Source organism: Magnolia sinica, chromosome 17, assembly GCF_029962835.1.
Source record: "Magnolia sinica isolate HGM2019 chromosome 17, MsV1, whole genome shotgun sequence".
In the NCBI taxonomy this organism is placed as follows: Eukaryota; Viridiplantae; Streptophyta; class Magnoliopsida; order Magnoliales; family Magnoliaceae; genus Magnolia; species Magnolia sinica.
The window spans coordinates 67614313-67634257 of record NC_080589.1 but is presented as its reverse complement, the minus strand read 5'-3'; the positions used below and the strand labels follow the sequence as shown (position 1 = coordinate 67634257).

The 19945-nt window shown below is 42.4% G+C and overlaps 1 protein-coding gene across 7 annotated transcripts in view; it reads right to left on the bottom strand.

The window, feature by feature from the left end:
- Positions 1-4874: 4874 nt before the first annotated feature.
- The window catches only part of LOC131231943 (mediator of RNA polymerase II transcription subunit 12), a 40525-nt gene continuing 25454 nt past the window's right edge, over positions 4875-19945 (bottom strand). For 6 of the 7 annotated variants that reach the window (XM_058228355.1, XM_058228354.1, XM_058228353.1 and 3 more), the window contains 4 exons: positions 17428-19850; positions 7968-10550; positions 6823-7144; positions 4875-5870 (listed from right to left, as the gene is read on the bottom strand). In XM_058228355.1, the coding sequence (XP_058084338.1) occupies positions 5415-5870; positions 6823-7144; positions 7968-10550; positions 17428-19850 (5784 nt within the window). In that variant the 3' untranslated portion in view covers positions 4875-5414. The remainder of the gene's footprint in view (positions 5871-6822; positions 7145-7967; positions 10551-17427; positions 19851-19945) is intronic. The other variant, XM_058228358.1, reaches the window with a different exon arrangement.

Sequence of the window (19945 nt, the reverse complement as noted above, 5' to 3'; positions counted from 1 at the left end):
CTCGTTTTTCAATAGAAACGACTGATGGCGTGTTTGGATGAATCTTTAATCGACGTGCAACGCATTTTTTGTGGGAAAAGACCGTTGGGGGCGTGTTTGGATGCGGACGCGGATTTCCATCGGAATCCTTTCGCATGAAGTTACTGCACTGGAAACTTAGGTGGGGCCCACTTTGATGTTTGTGAGAAATCCACCCCGTCCATCCGTTTTTTGAGCCAATTTTAGGAATTAACACTAAAATTTAGGAGGATCCAAGTCTAAGGAGGTCCGCACTAAAGGAAAAGGTGGTTAGGGAAATTCCTACCGTTGAAACCTCCCTGGGGTCGAAAGTGATGTTTACATGCCATCATAACATCATTCCTACTGGGATGAACTGAAAACACAGATATTATCCTGATTGAAAAGTTCTGTGGCCCCACGAATATTTCAACTGTGGACGTTCAATCCTCATGTTTTCGGCCCACTTGAGTATTGGATCCGGGTCATTTTTAGCCTCATGTCTTAAAATGCTCTCAAAAAACGTATAGACGTGGTAGATTTCTCACAAACATCACTGTGGACCCCACCTGATGGATGCCGTGCCTTACTTTGGAACGGAATCGTTTGCAGCACCCGTTCTTCGCAACAGGTAAAACGCCCGAGCTCTGTGGTGCCCACCAAACTGCATGAGTGACATCCACTCCGTCCATCAGGTGTTTCAGTAGATTTTATTTCATTAGACCAAAAATCAGTTAGATCGACAACTCATATGGGCCACACCACATGGCACCATGGGCAACAGGACGCCAACCATAAGCTTGTCTATGGTCCCGCCGCGGTGTTTATATTCCATCCAACCCGTTCATCATCTGACACTTATCTTAGTCTTGGATCAAGTTCATTTCTTGGTTGTATGGTGAACATGACGGTGGGGCCCATCATGATGTAGAGCCTAACATCCAATCCGTCCAATAAGTGAACCCCTCCAATTTCAACTCTTGTTCGAAAATTCAGGCCCATCCAAAACAAAGTTAGGTCACACCACAGGAAACACTTATGGGGGATGTGCACCATTAAAATCTTTCAGATTGTGAGTCGGCTTCACAGTAATTTTTATATCACATCCGAACCGTTCATAAGATGCGCCCCGCAAGAATGAATAAACCACCTAAAAATCACACCATTCCACAACTCAGGTGGGGTATAGTATGTGATTTTAAAGGTTGTAGGATGAATTTTACATGGTGTCCCACCTAATTTTTTCATGAGCCTGATTTTTTGTTTCCATGGAGAAAATGATGGGAAGCATAGAATGGACCCAGTGGATATGGGCCATACATATTTCTAGACCCAAAAACGTAGGTGTAGAATAAGCTTATTGAACAAGGGTTGTCGACCATCCGTTTGCAATTGCTCACACGAAATCCATAAGCAGCTCCTGTGATGAGATCTAAGCTTTCCACGCAATTGGAATTAATGCTTACATATTCTGCCTCAAACATCATGCCACATCACCATTCCGTTGGGCCACAATGAATAAACTGATGGTTAAAACAACAGTTGTGTACGCTGTGGCCCACCTAAGAAGGGAAATGGTCTGATTTTCGGTCACAATGACAGTAACTCACCTGGTAGAAGCTCAGATATACCACACATGTTCCATGTTAATAATACATACGCTTGTCAATGTGACAGACTTGGGCTGTCCGAAATTAAAATTTTGAATACACGTGCAGGAACAATTCAAAATCCAGACCAAAGCCAATGCAGGGGCCGACCCATTGACAGACCTGTTAATTCATGTACGGCATGTGAAAGATCTGCACCTGGGTCTGGCAAAATCAATGTTTTGAGTCAGCCCAGCTTTGTTGGGCGAGATGGAATAGTTCAAAATTACGAGTCTGAACAAGCCCCAGGCCAGCCCGTTGCCAGGTCTAGACTCCGGACATGTTTGGAATTAGTAGATCAGTCTGATTGGTTCTGATTTCAGTTTGTACAAGTGGGGGCCCATGATTGAGTGTGCAACATTAAAAGATGAACAAGTCATTTGAATGTGTGACCAGGACTCTTCAATCAATCTCATTTTCTCACTGGGCCACCAACACAAGGTCCTACACGATGGCAAGAGTGTAAGCGGCTGGCTGGCCCCTGTCTGTAGGGCAATGTTGTATAATAAGGGAATTGCTAGGAGTAGAAATAGGTCGGGTATATGCCAGGCCCAGCCCCATCCCGGCATGGGCTTAGCACAACAAGCACAAGCCCAAAAAAGGTCAAGTTTTAGTTGACGTAGTGCTAAGCCAACCTAACCTGGTCTAGCCCTAAATTGTTTTTTTTTACAAATAATAATAATAATAATAATAATAATAAATTGTATTACTTACTCAATTTTGCTGGTTGATTAATTGATCAGGTGGGCCACGCGTGCTCAAGAAATAAATATTTTATAGTAATGGAATGGGCGGTCTACATTCAAGATGGCTTAGAATGGCATATTTGTAAAATATAACACATGGATGTATAAAGCAGGGTTGGGCCGGGCTGGCTGGGGTTCAAATGACTTGAATAGGGCTGTACACGAACCGAGTTAGCTCGGTTAGCTCGCTCAACTCAACTCGACTAAGCTTGATTCGACTCGGTTTGAAACTGAGTTCGTGCCAAGTTGAGCTGATTTTTTTAGCTCGAAAAAATTTCGAACCGACTTTGAGCTTGCCCGAGCTCAACTCGACTCGGATCGAACCACTCAGTTACTTTGATATTGATGTTGCTCACCAAGTGTTCGATGAAATGACTCAACAAGGTGTCAGTTGGTGGCAAAGAAGGTATGTATATGAAACAAATACCTTTTTTCTTGATTTTGATGTTGCCTACAAGGTGTTTTGAAGAAATACTTGTAAAACTACTGCTGCCGTTTTACATATAGTGAGCATTTGAAGGTATAGTTCATGTGTTTGTCAAAATGCTGCACAGGTGAACTCAGCTCGATCTTGGCTCGAACTGGCCTGAGCTGCTGACTGAACCAAGCCAAGCTAACCAGTCAGGCTTGAGGACTGAGCTGAGCTGAGTCAAGCTGTGCCAAACTCGACTCGGTTCGACTCATGTACACCTCTAGACTTGACCCCTAGCTTAACCGAAAATTGACCAGGCCATTCTTGCAACAGCCAAGCTCAATCATGGACCAAACTAGTGAATCCAAGACCGAGCCAAAGGTGGATTGGGCATGGCGTTGGATCAAGCACCCTTGGCTGGACTAAAATGAACGGAGCACCAAGCTAAGCCACAGGGCAGGCTAATGGTTCAGATAACAGTCCCAAGCCGGGCCATTGCGACGTCTGCTTACCTCGTCAACATATAAATCTACAGAAATGGTCTTTACCGAAAAACAAAATCCAGACGTCAATGAAACTCCACACATCCAAACAAAATATCTCAATAGAAGCTGAGGTACCTAATTACAGGTTGACGATCCACGGACCTTCATTTGCAAAATCCTATCCATGCATCCAAACAACCCTTAGATGGGATGGGCAAGCTTTTTCACATTCACATGAGAACGCATGCTATAAAAATAAGTAATTTCTTCGGAAGCCATACTTACAAACAAACAAATCGAAATACTGTAAACCTACACCAGGTTTTAGGCCCGTTTGGACCCCACTTCTGCAGATCCCCTCTCCCTTTATCAGTCCACTTGTTCGCCATTTTAGCGCGCCCCTGATAGCAGCAACAGATGACATTTGCAAACATGCATCCAAACACAAACCCAACTAGGGTTTTGGCTCAAAGCAACATTTCCGAGACTTAAATCTATTCTGCAGGTGCATTGAGGCATGCCCTTGTATTTGCCAAAGGCAGTATATATCACCTGATACCTCATGTATACCACGTGTATCAGCCCGTTAAAAGGTGATAAAGGGCTGTAATGGTGATGAACTACACTGATTATAAACCTTGCTCCTATGTTAGGTTTGCACCATTTAAAAATGGTGGCGACTCATTAACCATACTCATGACATGGTTATACAGCAAGCCGGACCATTCAAATCACTGACCCAACTGGGGATGGAGATGGCCTTTATAACCGAAAAAACTGCACTGAGAAGATAATACTAACCAACAGCCACACACCATTCCACGTTTAACCATCCGTTCAATATACATTAATTGGATGGTTAGGATTGCTTGATCAGTGTGACTTTAGAGAAACACTTCAAACATAACCAGGCGTGCTATCACATCAAAATTGTGGACTAAAAGCTTAGAATGCAGATTAGTTTCTGAGATCACCAACCCTCTGAAAATGAGGGGGGGAAAAATTTCTGTCAGTTCATGTTTCATATAACCATTTTTTTGCCGTAGTCCTCTATATTGTAAATAAATAAATTGTTTTGGAATGTGGGTTTGGACCTCATCTGTACAAACAAGAAAACCCGAATGGGATTTGCACAGACTCAGCCCTATGTATTCGATAACCTCATTTTTAAGATGAGGTTTGTTAGAATCCATCGTGATGTATTGCTATAGGATGTGTCAGGACTACTAAACTTTCAGAACTTGGTCATATCCCTCAACGATCCAAACCATTCATATGACAGACCTCACCTTCAACGGGGGGCAACCAAAAATGAAGGAGCTCTTAGATTGAAATATTTCAACCCTTTGATCATTCGACTCTTTTTTGTTGAATAACATTCTACCAATCAAAGAGTTGAAATGTTACAATCTGATTTTATTTTATGTTTTTCTTTTCTTTTGGATCTGCCATCCATTGTGTGGCCCAACAGTAAACGGTTTGGGCCATCCAACTGCTAAAGCCCTGACATAACCTGCTGCAATGCATCCGGATGCATTCTAGAAAAAATCTCTTTCAAAACTTCCCCTCACAGGGCAGAAAATCATGAAAAAGAATTTACAAGCTTTCATCATCTAAGTTTTCCCAACTTGAATGTTTCCCTTGTACAATTCAGTGGATTCAATTTTCCTCAATTGCAATCAGTACAGCTACAGCTACACCCCACTGCATGCAGATAAGTACAAAAAAATACAACACTAACACATGCATGCATGCATATGTATGCATGAGAGAATCTTACCAATGCAGGGTGTGTAGGGATTGTAAGCTCAAAACAGCTCCAGAGACCATTCCTCCTGACATTTTACTCATCTCAACAGTGGAAAATTAAACAATATCTCTATATATACAACAGCCTCCCGAACTGCACTGGTGGAGGCATATGGGGCATCAAGTGGGCGGTATCTTAGGGTTAGTTGCCAACCACATCTGATGCCCGTTTGGCTGGAGAAATGTAATCTGAGACATTCTCCTGGGAAAAAATAGCGCCACCCAACAGCGAATCAACGCCATCGAGGCAAAAGAAAAACAGCATCCATACCTGTCAAGTGGGCCCGTTTGTGCCAAATGAATGATTGTAGAAGTATCAGCTATCATCATCCACAGGCCCAATGTAAGTGAGATCTGTTCTTCTAACTCTCACAGTCCCTTTGAGCCAGCTGCAGGCTGTCAGATTGGTGTGGTCACCAACGCCCATGTTGCTGTTGCCTGAAGGAGGTGCAGACCCTGTCCCATCTTCTAACAGCATCCATGGGTCGATTTCCATGTCTGGATCCTGCACCTGCAAGGGCAATGGCTTGCTTTTCATGGAAACGTTAGTAGTGGCACGGCCAGATGGGATGGGACTTCTTTGGGGCAGGTTTGTATTCCCTTGCTGGAATCCAGGACCCGATATGTTGGATTGCAGTGAAGAAACAGCTGTGGTGGATACCGTTGGGGGCTGGCAAGAAATGGTAGGGAGAGCAGAAGCAGGAAGCACCGGCATTGCAGATTGGAGACGCCGCCGGATGATCGCAGGCAATTGCATACGATCCAAGTCAGCCTGCACAAGTAAAAAAGAATAAATGAAAAAAATAAAAAAAATAAAAATTTATATATATATATATATATATATAGGGAAAAGGTACTATGCGCTCGACCTCACGAGTCCATCCCATAAGGTCGAGCTGTGTGGGCCCCACCGTGATGCGTTTCGAACATCTACCCCATCAGTCAGATGCACCATTCCATCGTGGGCCTAGGTCTCAAAAATCAAGTCAATCCGTGACTTGTGTGGGCCACACCACATACAGAAGTGGGGAGGGTCCGAGCACCATTAAAACATTCATAATCATTTTTTGGGCCCACCGAGATGTGGTTTGCAAATCCAGCCCATCCATTATGTGTGTCCCACTTGGATGAGGGTCCAGACCAAGTTTCAGCAGCATTCAAAACTCAGGTGGGCCCCACCAAGTGCTTTTATATGTTTTAACGGTATCTTCACATGATTTTAGATGGTATGGCCCACCTAAGTTCCGTATATGGTTGATTTTTGGGATATCCCATAATTTAGAGGGGACCCATCAAATGCACGGTGTTGATGGTCGACATGCATCACGGTGGGGCCCACACAGCTCGACCTCACGGGAGCTTATCGTGAGGTCGAGCGCATAGTACCTTTTCCCATATATATATATATATGCCATGGGCATTAAAACTACCTTCAGATAATATCACAGATTTTGTAGTAAATGGCACGAGCGATGCATGCATGAGAGAGGAAATGGAAATGCTGGAGTTGCAATGAACATCGAGACGCGGCCTCGCAGTACATGCAACCATGGCACAGCATGTATGTGAAGTCTAGGCAACTCATCGCATGGGCCCACATGCAACAACATTTCTCACTATTGATAGATCCAATCCATCCATCAGAGTGATGCTGCTATCTAAGAAGGTAGTGACATTTCAGCCACTCCATAAAGAGAGATTTTGGAAGGGTAAGTTGAAAAAACCTGCAAACTCTCCGCCACCTCACGATCAAACATGCCAAAATCCCGAGAAGATTTGCCAGTCGACTTGGAGGCAGACTTGGGCTTCAGCCAACTTGGCTTGCAACTGCTAAGCAACCCATGCAGGACACACAAAAACCTATCGAAGAGGCTGTCGCCAGATAGGTCAAATGACGCCGATGGCAGCTCCACTTCCCTTTTGGACGGAGAAATCCTCTGCACAGGAAAACAAGGCAGGTCCGCATCCTCGTGCACGACCCTCGTCCCGAGAAGGCGAAGCAAAATTGAGGCAAGCATGTGCCTCATGTTCCGACCAGATGGTTCCCTGAAATGACCCAACAGATGAGATTCAGTTCATCAGAAAAGAGAGATTCTGCTCTGCTATCTTTTTTTCCCACCTATCTTTGTGAACTTAAATGTTTAAGTACGCTTGTCAACATGTACTTGAGACACAAATGGATTCGCAGCGATCTAGCTAAAAGGGGCTTTCTCCCTCCCTCCCTCCCTCCCTCCCTCACACACACACACACACACACACACACACACATATTAGAAACTGACAGCACAGCTCCTGTCACTCTGAGAGTGAAGGGGTGGGTAGTTTTTCTGCTTACAGTATTGTAGTGCTACAGTGAATTATTCTAATACCAAAAGTAGACGTATAAAAACCAAGGGAATTTATCACGTCTTCCACAATCCTCTAGCCGAGGCTATGCAGTGTACTTGGATTTTGGTTTGTGCAAATAGGGACAGTGATTCAGTGATCCAGACTATAGACCTGTTGGCTTCCGCATGGGTGGAACATGCCTTGGCATAACCTTTCAATTAATGGCCTGAAAATAGACAGTGAAGAAGAGAAATGCAGCCACGGTTCACATTCAACAAGAAAAGATCGATATTGGTGGCTTGGATCTCCTAAGCAATGAGCTTCTTGGGGTATGGTCCCTCCATGGTGGGGCTCCACAAACAAATGGCCTGGATCACCAATAGTACAAACTAGAAACTGAACCCAAGTGCACTGCATATCATTGCCTCAAGGACCATATAATCACGTCTCTATCAAAAGCCTTGTTAATAACAGTACAACTGATTCTGGATTTTCTGGGGCGCTACCCACAAGTTGACAAGAAACGAAGTAAAACATTTACCTGTCTGCACAGATTATTGGAAGTAATCTCAAAAGGAACTGCAACCGCAACCACATGGAAGCCCGCAATGCCGCTGCAGAAGGTGGTGAAGAATCAGCAGGCGTTGTAGGTCTTCTACCCAAACCAGGGCTTCCACCTCTCATACCTTTGCGAGTGTTTCCTTTGTTTGCAGCACCTTCACCGACAGAAGGAACTGAACCTGCCTGCTTATTCGCACCACGAATGACTGTATTTACTTGTTGCTCGATGAGGCTCATCTGCTTGATCAAGTCGTTTGCAAATGTATTTCGAGATTCATTGGAGCTCCGATCTATGCATGGAAAAACTAATTCTGCAAGAGCTTTCTCAGTAACATACTGTTCATCAGCCATTTGAGACATCACTTTCCCTGACCTTTTTACATCCATGCCTTCTTCCACAACTTCGCCTTCTTCAAGAGATGCAGCCTCCATCTTCCTCTTCACACCTCTGTTTCCTGCTTGGTCTGCAATGCAACTTGACCAGCCCCATGGTTTCGAAAACTGGGGTTTAGTTGAAAGGCCTCTGAGCTGAGCGACATTGAGAAGCCGTTGCCTAATAGACTTGCGACCCAAAAGGAGATCACTGCCTCCTAAGAACCACTTTGCATGCAACAACAGTGACTCCTCAAATGACCTTCCAAGTTGATGAACAACTTCCGAATAGAGACGGGCTGCATCAGGCCTGACAAGTAATCTCGTCAGAACAATTTCAGTAAAATTGCTTTCATTATCGGCAAGCACAAAATTATCAGAATTTGGTGAAAGAGATCGAATCGCCTCTACTAATGACATATTCTGGGACTCGACTTTCTCAATAAGAACCTGTTCGTTCAAGAGAAGCCTCAACTCAACCCACTGCCAATGAAATTTTGCTGGCTGCAAGGTATCTAAAACATGTACAAGTTGATCCAGAAGCTTCATCTCGTTTTCGGCATATGCCTTTGATTCACCATGCCCAGGAGCCCAAGTCCCATTATCCTGCAATGACTGGGGCATCTTACAATCAAGAATGGCATTTAGAAACAGCCTCGCCCGTAGAGGAACAAATGCCATTGTTTTCAAATGTTTGTCTGGACTATGTAATTCTAGCATGGCTGCAAACTCAGAATCACCAGTATCAGAAGCCAGAAGATCATAAAGTGCACAAGTGTCCCGTAGGCATACATCCCGAAATGGCTGGTGTCTGATAGCATCGCCTATTGATGATGATAGAGATTGATACATTTGGATGTCTTCACGGGCTGCAATGTTACTGTTGACAATGTACGGCCTCCAAATCACCATCGCAAAGATTGAATAGGCAGGAGGGAAGACCAAGTTAAGAGGAAGTGTCTGCTGCATCCTTGAAACAGCCAACGCATATGATTCACCAAGGAGCTCCACAACTAAGCCGTCACAAACTGTTCTGCAGTTACCAATGAGCAGCCTAAACCAGTGAGCAGACACTTCAGTGCTATTGTCCACCTTATAACCCCCAACAGAACGAGAAATCCCATTTGAACCGGATCTTGCTGTCCTTACAAACGGCAGTATATCCAAGCCTTCCTTTAATCTGAACACAGTAACCATTCTCTCCAGAGTAGCAACTCCATGAACAACTGCCCCAATTACAAGTGCAGACACAGCTGCTGCAGCTTTTGCAGCCCTTCCGAGAAATACTTTAGCAGAGTTGTTCAAAATTTCATTGGACATGTTCGAATTGGAATCATGGGTTTCAGGAGACAGTTGGAACTGACTGCGAGGAGCCTTTGCAGAAGCTACAGCTGCAGAAACGGCAGAAGAAGCTTCGGTTGCAAGAGCTATCTCAAAGACCCGGCTCTGACGCTCTCCTAGAGCTTCCTTGAGTAAGCAGAGGCAGGTTATATGGATGTGTATAATGCGCCGAGCAAAAATCAAGGAATTTGTAGTTGAAGACAAGCTTGGGTAATTACTGCCAGCTAAAAAATCCGGCATTTTCGATATTGCTGGAACAACGTTGCTGACAATTGCAGAAACGGCAGAACCCACAACAGAAGGATCCACTTCTTGAGCTGAACCACCATTCTGCCTAATGCAGTCCACTAGGCCCAAAACAATCTGTTGAGCTATCTGAAATCCATCATCCCATTTTTCTACAGCAGAAACTCTTGGAGTAGTTGTTGCAAAAGGCTTTCTTTCTTTGCCATGGAAATAGCGCATGGCTTCCTCGATGTGCCTTTGCACTATTTCTTTCATGGTTGGACCCGCTGGCCTCAATAACCTCCCACTTATCTTTTGACGGAGGTAGTCATCAACATCTTCCATTGCAACTGGGACCCCAACAAGTGAATATCCTAACTCACTGTCCAGCGGGCGTGCAGTTTCAAGTTCAGAAAGCAGTCTCTGATCACATGTTGCTTTAAAACTCTTCTCCCATTTAGCCACACTAGCTATGCTGCCAAATTTCTTCAACAAGTGTTTAGCATAAACAAAGGCCACTGAACCAGAAGCCCTACCATTAGATGTCATCACTGCCATAGATCGAAGCATGGCAGCAGCCAGGGCTTCAGGAAGAAGATCCATTGCTATTAGTACATTCTCATACCTGAACCAAACTGATCATTAGGTGAAAACAAAACTAGCAAAAAACACAATAACAGCAACAAATATGGTCGTGCTAATATAAAAAAAAAAAAAAAAAAAATTTAAATGGCAGTCTTCGCCTCACTAGACAAGAGTAAGGTGCTGAAATAATGAAGCAGAATAAACAAGCATTATCCGCAAATAACTCTCAACAAGTGTGCTCGTGAGAATAAATAGATTATGCCTTGGGGAATTCAGCCAAGATGATTGGCCCTTGCTTTCTAGGCATTCGTTGTTATTCTTTGAGCTGTTCGCCCACTTTTGAATAAAATTTCTTCACTTTTCAAAACAAAAAAATAAAAAAAGAGTAGAGGAACAGAAATTAATTGATACCACTATCAGAAAATTTCACAGTAGCAGTTTGCCTCAAGGAGGAGGCAACTGAATGGATTACCTACTCAAGAAGCTTACGAATCACAATCTCAAATAGAAATTCATAAAACCATAAGATACAATGGTCAAACTAAGGATATTGCTACACTTACTGTAAATGTTTTCTCCAATGAGATTATCTAAAAATAAAACTACAACAAAAACCACTGTTGTTTGGGCTGTCCACAGGGTAACTGGATTTGTGGCTAGCCAAGGGTCTCTAACTCATATAGACAAGTCTAGGTTCAATTTTCAAACATGTTTAAAAAATGAGTCACAGTTCCACCAGCTTAGACCCATTTACAAAAAAAATAAAATGCGTAAGGTAAGGTACCTAATCAGGGACTCACTGAGTACCTGCTTGCATTTACTATCATCAACATTATCTAAGCCTTATACCAACTAATTGGGGATCCGCAACATGAATCCTTTTCCCGCCATTCTACCCTCTCTACAGCCATACAAGGCCCTAGCATGAGTCTGGAACGCCATATTGTCTGGATTCATGATGAAAGTTATGGCAATAGTTTGACACCGGCTGCTAACCTGACACAATGCTCCTTTGTCAGGGGGCTTGGGGCCCAACAATGAGAGCACAAATCTCTAAGGTGCAATGTAATAGACTATTACATAGGTTGATTACTATCAATGAGTACATATAATATGTAAATAATATATAATATATTTATATTTATAATTGATTACATATGTATTATGTATAAGATGTATTAAAGCTGTCTGCGCTCCGAAGAGTCTGTTGATCACCTTTTGCTTCACTGCCATTTCGTCCAATCCATCTGGGCAGAGATCTTCATCAGCTTTAATCTATCTTGGTGTTCTCCGGGAGAGGTTAGCCAGTTTCTTCTTCCTTGGCACGGGATGCATTTTGGTAAGCCTAAAACCATCATCTGGAGGATGGCGGTCCTGGTTGTCTGGTGGTCAGTTTGGGGGGAAAGAAACAACAGACGTTTCAGGAATTTATCTAATTCGGCCGAGTCCATGGCGACGCTTGCCAAACGTCTGATCATCGCTTGGGCCACGAATGTCACGGACCTGTTGGATTTTGACTTCTTTTTTCTTGGAGTGTAATTTGAGGGCTACTTTCTCAGCAGCCTCTCTTTTGTTCTTCCTTTCCTTTTAATGAATTCCTTTCTTTCAAAAAAAAAAAAAAAAACCAGCTTTCACATATATATTAATGCATGTATGCATTATAATGACTTCAAAATTAAGTCTTAAGAGAACCAGACCCAACCTGAAGCTAGGACCCCAAGAACCAACAGTTACCAGACTCTATCGGATTCGGTCCTATACCCCAAATGTGGTGCCCAGACCCAAACATCATAAGACCTGAACCTGAGCACTTAAGCAGATCCAGGCACATGCATATCAGGACCCCGTGCACAGCCATAACCATCATGATACAACCCTAAGCTCCCAAGGTAGCCCCAATTCAGATTCAATATTTAGTTGATGTGTCAAAGGAATCCTAATAGGAGAAATTGAAAAACCGTCCACCATCTGAATCTGGAATAAATGCGAACCAAAAAAGGAGATGAGAATACGTCAATGAGCTAGAATACCCCCAAGTTGAGAGGATTCATGTTCTTACAAAACAAAGACTACATATAGATCATTTTAAGCATTCTGCTATTGAGTTTGCAGGAAGGATTCCACCTTATCGCTTTAGTTCCAAGGAGGGGGTTAATGATCCCTTGATAATTGTAACTGTCTAACTGATCAACACTATAAATAAGTTAGACATAATAACAAAAATGGAATGATATCATTTCTGTTCAATATCATTCCTGTTCAGATGATGATGCAAAAAAAAAAAAAAAAAAAGTCACAAGACATTTGTTCAAAGCTTCTCCATTTACATTCTCTCTAGTCTCCTAGTAATTGCAAAGAAGCACAAGATCTATGGAAAGCCTAACTGGACAAAGTCAAGGACTATCTCATGGATGGCTAGGATAGAAGGAAATCAGGCCAAAAAGTTCAACCGAGGCATACCGCATGCTATCGCTTCTGACAGCCATAACTTTGTGACCGGATATCCGTTTTGCCTGCTAATACATCGTTGGAAAGCTATCAAAGAGCTCCACGTCCTAGTCGATGCCAAAGGCCATTAGCCATGAACAATTTTCTGAAATAAGGTTGTTTTAAGGGTCAAATCTGAGTTTTTAATCTTTCAAAAAAAAAAAAAAAATCTGAGTTTTTAGTCAAATTTTACACATTTTAGCAAGTTACTGTTTTTTGCTATTTTTAGGGTGTCTTAGCGTTTCACTATGTCCAATCATGCTTAAAGTCCTTGTTTGAATCACGTGAAAGAGTTAAGAGTCAGTTTAGAAGTAGTCTGTTATTTTTACAAGCTTTATTATTTTAGGAGGGTTCACTATTTCAGATTTTAGGGCTCAAGGCTACTATTAAGTCATGAAAGACTTTTTGTAAACATATTTTATTCATATATTGTCAATTATCTTTTTCTATTTTATAGATTTTTTACCTTGTGGATTCAAGCCACTAACTTATTTGGCATCAGAGCAAGGTCTTTTGTCGGATCAATTGTTAGCAGCAAAACGAGCAGCAACAATCCTTTGGACGGTGCTCCAAGGAATGAGGTAGTGACTAACACGATTTTCCAAGCCTTTTATCAAGAAAATTTACGATCAATGCAAGGGATAATGGCATCGGTTAACCAATTGATTGAGGCTGTGGAGTGCAAATATATGTGGCAACAAACAACCCACGACCATTGAAGGGAATTGGGGTTAGTTTGTAGTCACGTAACCATGCCAAACCATAAGCCATAACCCTACAAAGGCAAGGCTAACTCAAGGAGCAAAATACTTTTATGCAAATCAAATGTTGCTGAAGAAGTGGATTTAATGCAGATCAAGTAGTGCCTCTTTACAAATCCGTCAACAAAGAAGAAGAGTAGACCTATGCAGATGAGGCAGTGAATTCTTAACGAATCCACCATCGGGTAGCTTAATGGTTCCACAGATAGTTTGACAATCGACCTAGATAAAGTTCTGATGGAATCCGAACATTAGTTGATGAATGGCCCGACAGAAAGAATCAATGGATCATGGTTAAGGATAACTAGATGGCCAAATAGATGGACCCTTTCACAGTCATCACAGCTATGTCTACAACTTGGGTCTGGGTCAACCCAAACCCGATTGACCCAACTTGAGTTCTTCAGGTCAGGTTGAGTTAGGTTCGGTCGGGTTAGGTTGTTAAGGTCCTTGGGGTGGGTTCGGGTTGGAAAACGCTAACCCTATTGGAATTCAGTTGGGTTCGGGTAGAGCAAATTCATCCGGGCTTAGGTCGGGTTAGGTTGAGTATAGAGGGCTTTGGGTTAGGTTGACCATCAGCCCAACCCAGCCAAGTTGCACCCTAATCACAACAAAGATCAACACCCTTTTCTCTTCTCCATCGCAACCAAAGTACACAAATCAAAAGCTAATAGTGACTAGTGACTACATCAACATCGTGGCTAATGGACATTTATCAAAAGTGACCATCAAAGGCAGAATCAATGTTCCCTCAATCCACAGTTGCAAATCCATTATTGCATAGGAGGTGGAAGTCAATACCCCAAATACGAAGGATTAAACAAAAGCTGAAGGTCAGATTTCATTCTATGAAGTTTTATTTTATAAACAAAATTCCGATTTGTTGCGTAGCCCCAAAAAGCACTATGCAATGCGCCATTATCAATCTGAACTCAAGGATTAGTTTAGTTTATCAAAGTGGAGGGGTCTGATGTAGCACAAAGTCAAGGACCAACTCATGGATGGCCGGGATCAAAGGAAATCAAGTCAAGTTCAATTGAGGGCATAGCACAAGCTATAGCTTCCAATGGCCATTAACTTTGCAACCAGTTATCAATTTTGTGCATATAATAAATTGTTGGAAAGCTATTGACAAGCTCTATGTCCTAGTCAATGCCTGAAGCCATTGCCCCCTAAGCAGTCCTCCAAAACAAGGTTGTTTAAGGGTCAAATCTGAGTTTTTAGTCAAAATTACCATTTTAGTAAGTTACTATTTTGCTATTTTTAGGGTGTTTAGGGTTTGAGTAAGTCCAGTCATTCTTAACGCCTTGTTTGAGTCATGTGAAAGAGTTTGAGTCGATTTATAAGTCGTTTACTATTTTAGAAAAGTTCATTACTTCGGGAAGGTTACAAATTTAGGGCTTATGGCTTATATGAAAGGACTTTGTAAATAGACTTATTCACATCTTATCAATAATATATATATATATATATATATATATATATATATATATATATATATATATATATATATATATATATATATATAATATATATATATATATATATTCTATTTTAGAGATATTTGACCCTTGTGGATTCAAGGTCTATCATAGAGGAAGAGACCCATTTATTTTCAATTATGAGTGCAACATGGCGTCATAAACTTCAACTGGGCATGATTTGTTCTTACGATGTCATTCAGAGGAACTTGAAACAAAATAATATCTCAGAAACAAAGATGGGAATGAATGCATGGGGATTAATTGCAGTAGATGCTGAGTGCAGCAAAGAACTTAGAAAGGATGGATGTCATCACATGACAAAAAATTTCAATGAAAACAATAAAGAGAGATGGTCTGATAAATTGGGTACAGAGAAGAATCATAGCGAACAGAAACAGAAACTGATTGCAAAAATACATTAGAAACTGAATGGAAAGTGTGAAGCAAGCAGCAGACGGCAAATGGGAAATACCTACATATATCACAGAATCAGCCAGGACTTTGTGAATGAGAATGATTATGAATACACCTGTATTCTATGTTACACAAGCATGGGTTTAGGCCTAGGTGTCAGACTTGCTTGATCGCCATATCTCAAGCTAGAGGGAAGAAGTGATGTATTTAAGATATCAGTATATTTATTGTTAAATTACTTGTGGAAATTTCTTAGCTTTTTTTTATTTTTATAATTTTAAGTTTTTAACTACTCTTTTAGCATAAAATATCCTGATGAGATGATCAAGGCAGTTTTCTCAAGCCTTCCGCTGTACTTCATGTCCTTATTTATATGCCTGAGGAGTGTTCTAGATAAACTGGAGAAGTTAAGACGAGATTTTCAGTGGCAAGGCGGGGAGGAGAATAGGAAGTTTCATCTCATCAGGTGGGATAATGTGTGCAAGCCTAAGGAAGCAGGCGGATCAGGCATAAGAGATCTTGATTCCATTTATAGGGCGCTGCTAGGCAAATGGTTGTGGCAATTCGTGACTGAAGAAGGCTCCTTATGGCAGACAGTCATCAGCAAGAAGTACGGAGTAGACAAAGAAGGCTGGTGGCCAAAGAACTCTTCAGTATAAGAGCTTCAGGAGTATGGAGGGAGATCATGAAGATGAAAAGTCTTATCCTAGAGGGGGTCAGCTTTGTTGTGGGCTCGGGATCGAAAATCAGATTCTGGAAGGATAAATGGCTGGGCGAGAGTTGTTTGCAGGACTGATATCCAAACTTAGTTTGTGCTGCACAGAACCAGAAATTTTTGTCGAAGAATGTTTTGTTAGCCATACTTCCTCCACTCACTGGCTCCCTTTGTTTCGGAGGAATTTATTGGAGACAGAAGAGAAGGAACTGCTGTCCCTGCTGTCTTTGCTTGCCAAGGACATCTCTCGGATGAACCGGATTCGGTACGTTGGAATTTCAGCAAGTCCGGCCTTTTCTCTGCCTCTTCCTTTTTCAGTTTCCTCTCCTCCAGGGACTGCAATTCAAAATCCGCCTAAGACGGCCTTTTGGTCTTACAGGGCCCCTTCCAAGATCTCAGCTTTTGTTTGGCTGGTTACTAAGGGAAGACTTCTGACCTGTGATAACCTGAGGAAAAGGGGGCTAGTGATTGTCAACGCATGTCCTCTGTGCCTAAGTAGTCAGTGAATCATCTTCTGCTGCGATGCCCGTTCGCCAATGAAGTTTGGTGCAGTTTTTTGGCATCATTTGGGGTTCAGTGGGGCTTCCCTTATTCAGTTGGCGATTTCCTAGTCCAGTGGCATGGAGGCGGAGTTGGGAAGATGGGACGTTTGGTGTGGAGACTAGAGCTGTTTGCGGACCTTTGTGGTGCCATTGGAGGGAAAGAAATAATGGATGTTTTAATGACTCTTCCAGGGATGCAAAGTCGGTTTTCCATATGGTGTGGTCTCTTATTTCAGGACGGGTGGCTATGTCCGATAAGCTTTAGAGTTTGTATCCTTTCTAGTCTGGATTGGTCATCTTTATGATTTTCTTTGTATTCTTTTGTGGATTGCCGCTTTCTTAATAAGTTCTCAGTTATCCTTCAGAAAAAAAAAAAAACAATCCCATACCCATGTCATGTCATATCCAACCTGGATGATCTGAGGGATCCATGTACAACTAGGTCAACAAAACAAGGGGAGATTGATAAGCATGAAACCTGGAAAATCAGAAGTCAAGAAAGGTTCACAAGTACCTCCGAATGGAAGATAACAGAAATGCCTCCCCCAATTCACATGCATGGCTTTCTGTGTTCTTGGGCAGCACCAAAATGTTTCTCCCACTATGAATAGTAGAGCTTGAACCACTGCGGGCCCTTGGTAACAACCATAGCAGAAACTTCACTGCTGAGAATAAATCAGAAGAAACATCCAACAAGTACAGTATGCAGGACAACTCATCTTCACCAAGCTTCCATCGTACAACACTTCTGTCATCTTTTGGAGGAGAAAAGGGCCCCGTGCATTGTCCTGCCATAGCAGCAGCCTTTTCATTCCCTTCTACAATCTGCCTGATTGAAGTTATTAACCAGAGTGTGACGGATCTCTTCTCGAGCAACCGCAACTGTTTTAAAGCCTTCCCAATCGTAACAATATCACTGAGGTGTGATGCTCGGATCCCATCCACTGATTTTGGAATTTCTCCTTCCATACCAGTTCCGTGATGGGGACAGTTTACTTTGCTATCGCATACATGGCTAGTGGATGCTCCCTGACTACCCTCAATCCTAGCAGCTGCCAACTGTGCTAAACTTTGAGTTTTACGCACAATTTTTTGCCTACCTCGGGATGACTGCTTGGTTGCCCTAAGCGGTGGATCAACCTTGAATGACTCCAGGGGTTTAGGTCCCTTCCTCACCCACCACATGTCTTCGTCGTCTGATGCATTTGATGAAAACCCTAGAAGATGGGAGTTCCTTTCCTCACTTGACTTTTGCCTCTTTGATCTTTTACATTCTTCACAGCCAGGAGTTCCTTCTGTCAAATCAGTCCTGCTAACAAGAGACCCAATAGGCCTCTTAAGACTCCCTTGGGATTCATCAGATTGTGTTTCAGTCAATGTCGAACCAGAATTTGGGAGATGCAACAGAACAGAAATGGCAGCCTTGAGCTCTGCAACTCTGGTTACTGTCTTGGCTTGTTTTGTAGACAAAGGACTGCATGCCACACAATTATTTTTCAAGTGATTCAGGGAAGTGTGCAAGGCACCATCCCTTCCAGCAGTTGAGTTGTCCTTAGGTTTTTGCATAGAAAAATTCAATACACTGCCATTTACAGTTTTCAAATGACCAGAATTTTGACTAAGAAGTCCATGAAGAACAAGGCGACGTTCATTTGAGTAAACACGCATCGCCTCAACTAGTAGTGTGGTTTCAGCAATTCTTGCTTCTTTCAAAGCATCGTGCAAACAAGGGCCTGGAAGGTGCTTCAGGATTCGATGGTGTCTGTTTCGCCTGTCCATTTCCATTGTAGATTCATTCCTATCCATAATCCCACTAACAATCAGCTGCCTTACATAGGCCTGAGGATAAAAGATGCCAAAACGAATAAGTTCCATAACAAGCATCTGAAGTCTCTTAAAACCTTCACCTTTACTCGCTTCATGCTGATCTAGCCAGCACACCACAATATCATGCAATGGACCCGGACTCTGAAGAATATCTAACGTCTCCTCACTTTCATCTAAACTTTTCAAACTATCTCCAAGCACAGAAACATCATCAACAGCTCCTGAAAAACTATCATGCAAAGAGAATCCTTTTGCAAGTGCATTGGCCACCAAAGGACTGCCCTTCTTCCCCTTCGATGAGCCATGCATGTCCTCCATCCTCATCTTCAAAAGTTGAACTGCAATATAAACTTGACAAAAATCTTTTCTACCAGTGAATTTCAGATCATGAGGTAGTGCAGTGCGACAGTTTCTAAAATCACATGTTGCCCACTCACAAAGGAGAAACACTGAGCAAATCACAGGTAGGCTGACTGCCCCAATCCACTTCAAGGATGATCGCAAGCATGGACTGACTTCTGCAACCCAACCTTCTTCAACACTTCCATCACAAAAATTTTCAAACAGACAGTTATAAGCACCTCTGACATCCCCCAGGATCAGAGATTTGTCCAAGGCCTGTACAGCCTTAGTCACACCATGTCCCTGAAGGCCAGGAGTTACAGCCATTGCAAGATTAGCGGTGCGTTTTTGAACAGAAGAAACAACATATCCGAAGGACAAGTACCGATGATAAGCATCTTGTCCTTTGCCATTGTACAAGTTGACAAGTTCTCGAGGACCATATTGAACCTTTTCAACATCCGTCAATAAGAACTGTCTCCCATTCATTGCATCAGGAACTACACAAGGTGGCAGAGGAAAGCAATCCAAGGCAACAAAGGTATCAGGTACAGCCAGTATCAAATATCTCAGAATCTCAACCAAAGCAGAGGCTATATAGGGCCTTCGAGAATTATCTACATCTGAACTGACTCGGGAAAGATCCTGTATGGAACGAACAGCAATGTCCACGAGCATCCGTACGTATGTCTGTGATAGTAATATATGCTCTATTACATCAAATACAATAGGCAAAAGTAACTGTAAAGCCCCAAGTGACTCCTTTTCCTGAAACCATGCATCATAAAAATATTAAATCCTTCACAAAATCCCGACAGAAACCATCATAACAATAAAAATAATGTAATGGAACCTCAGTTGAA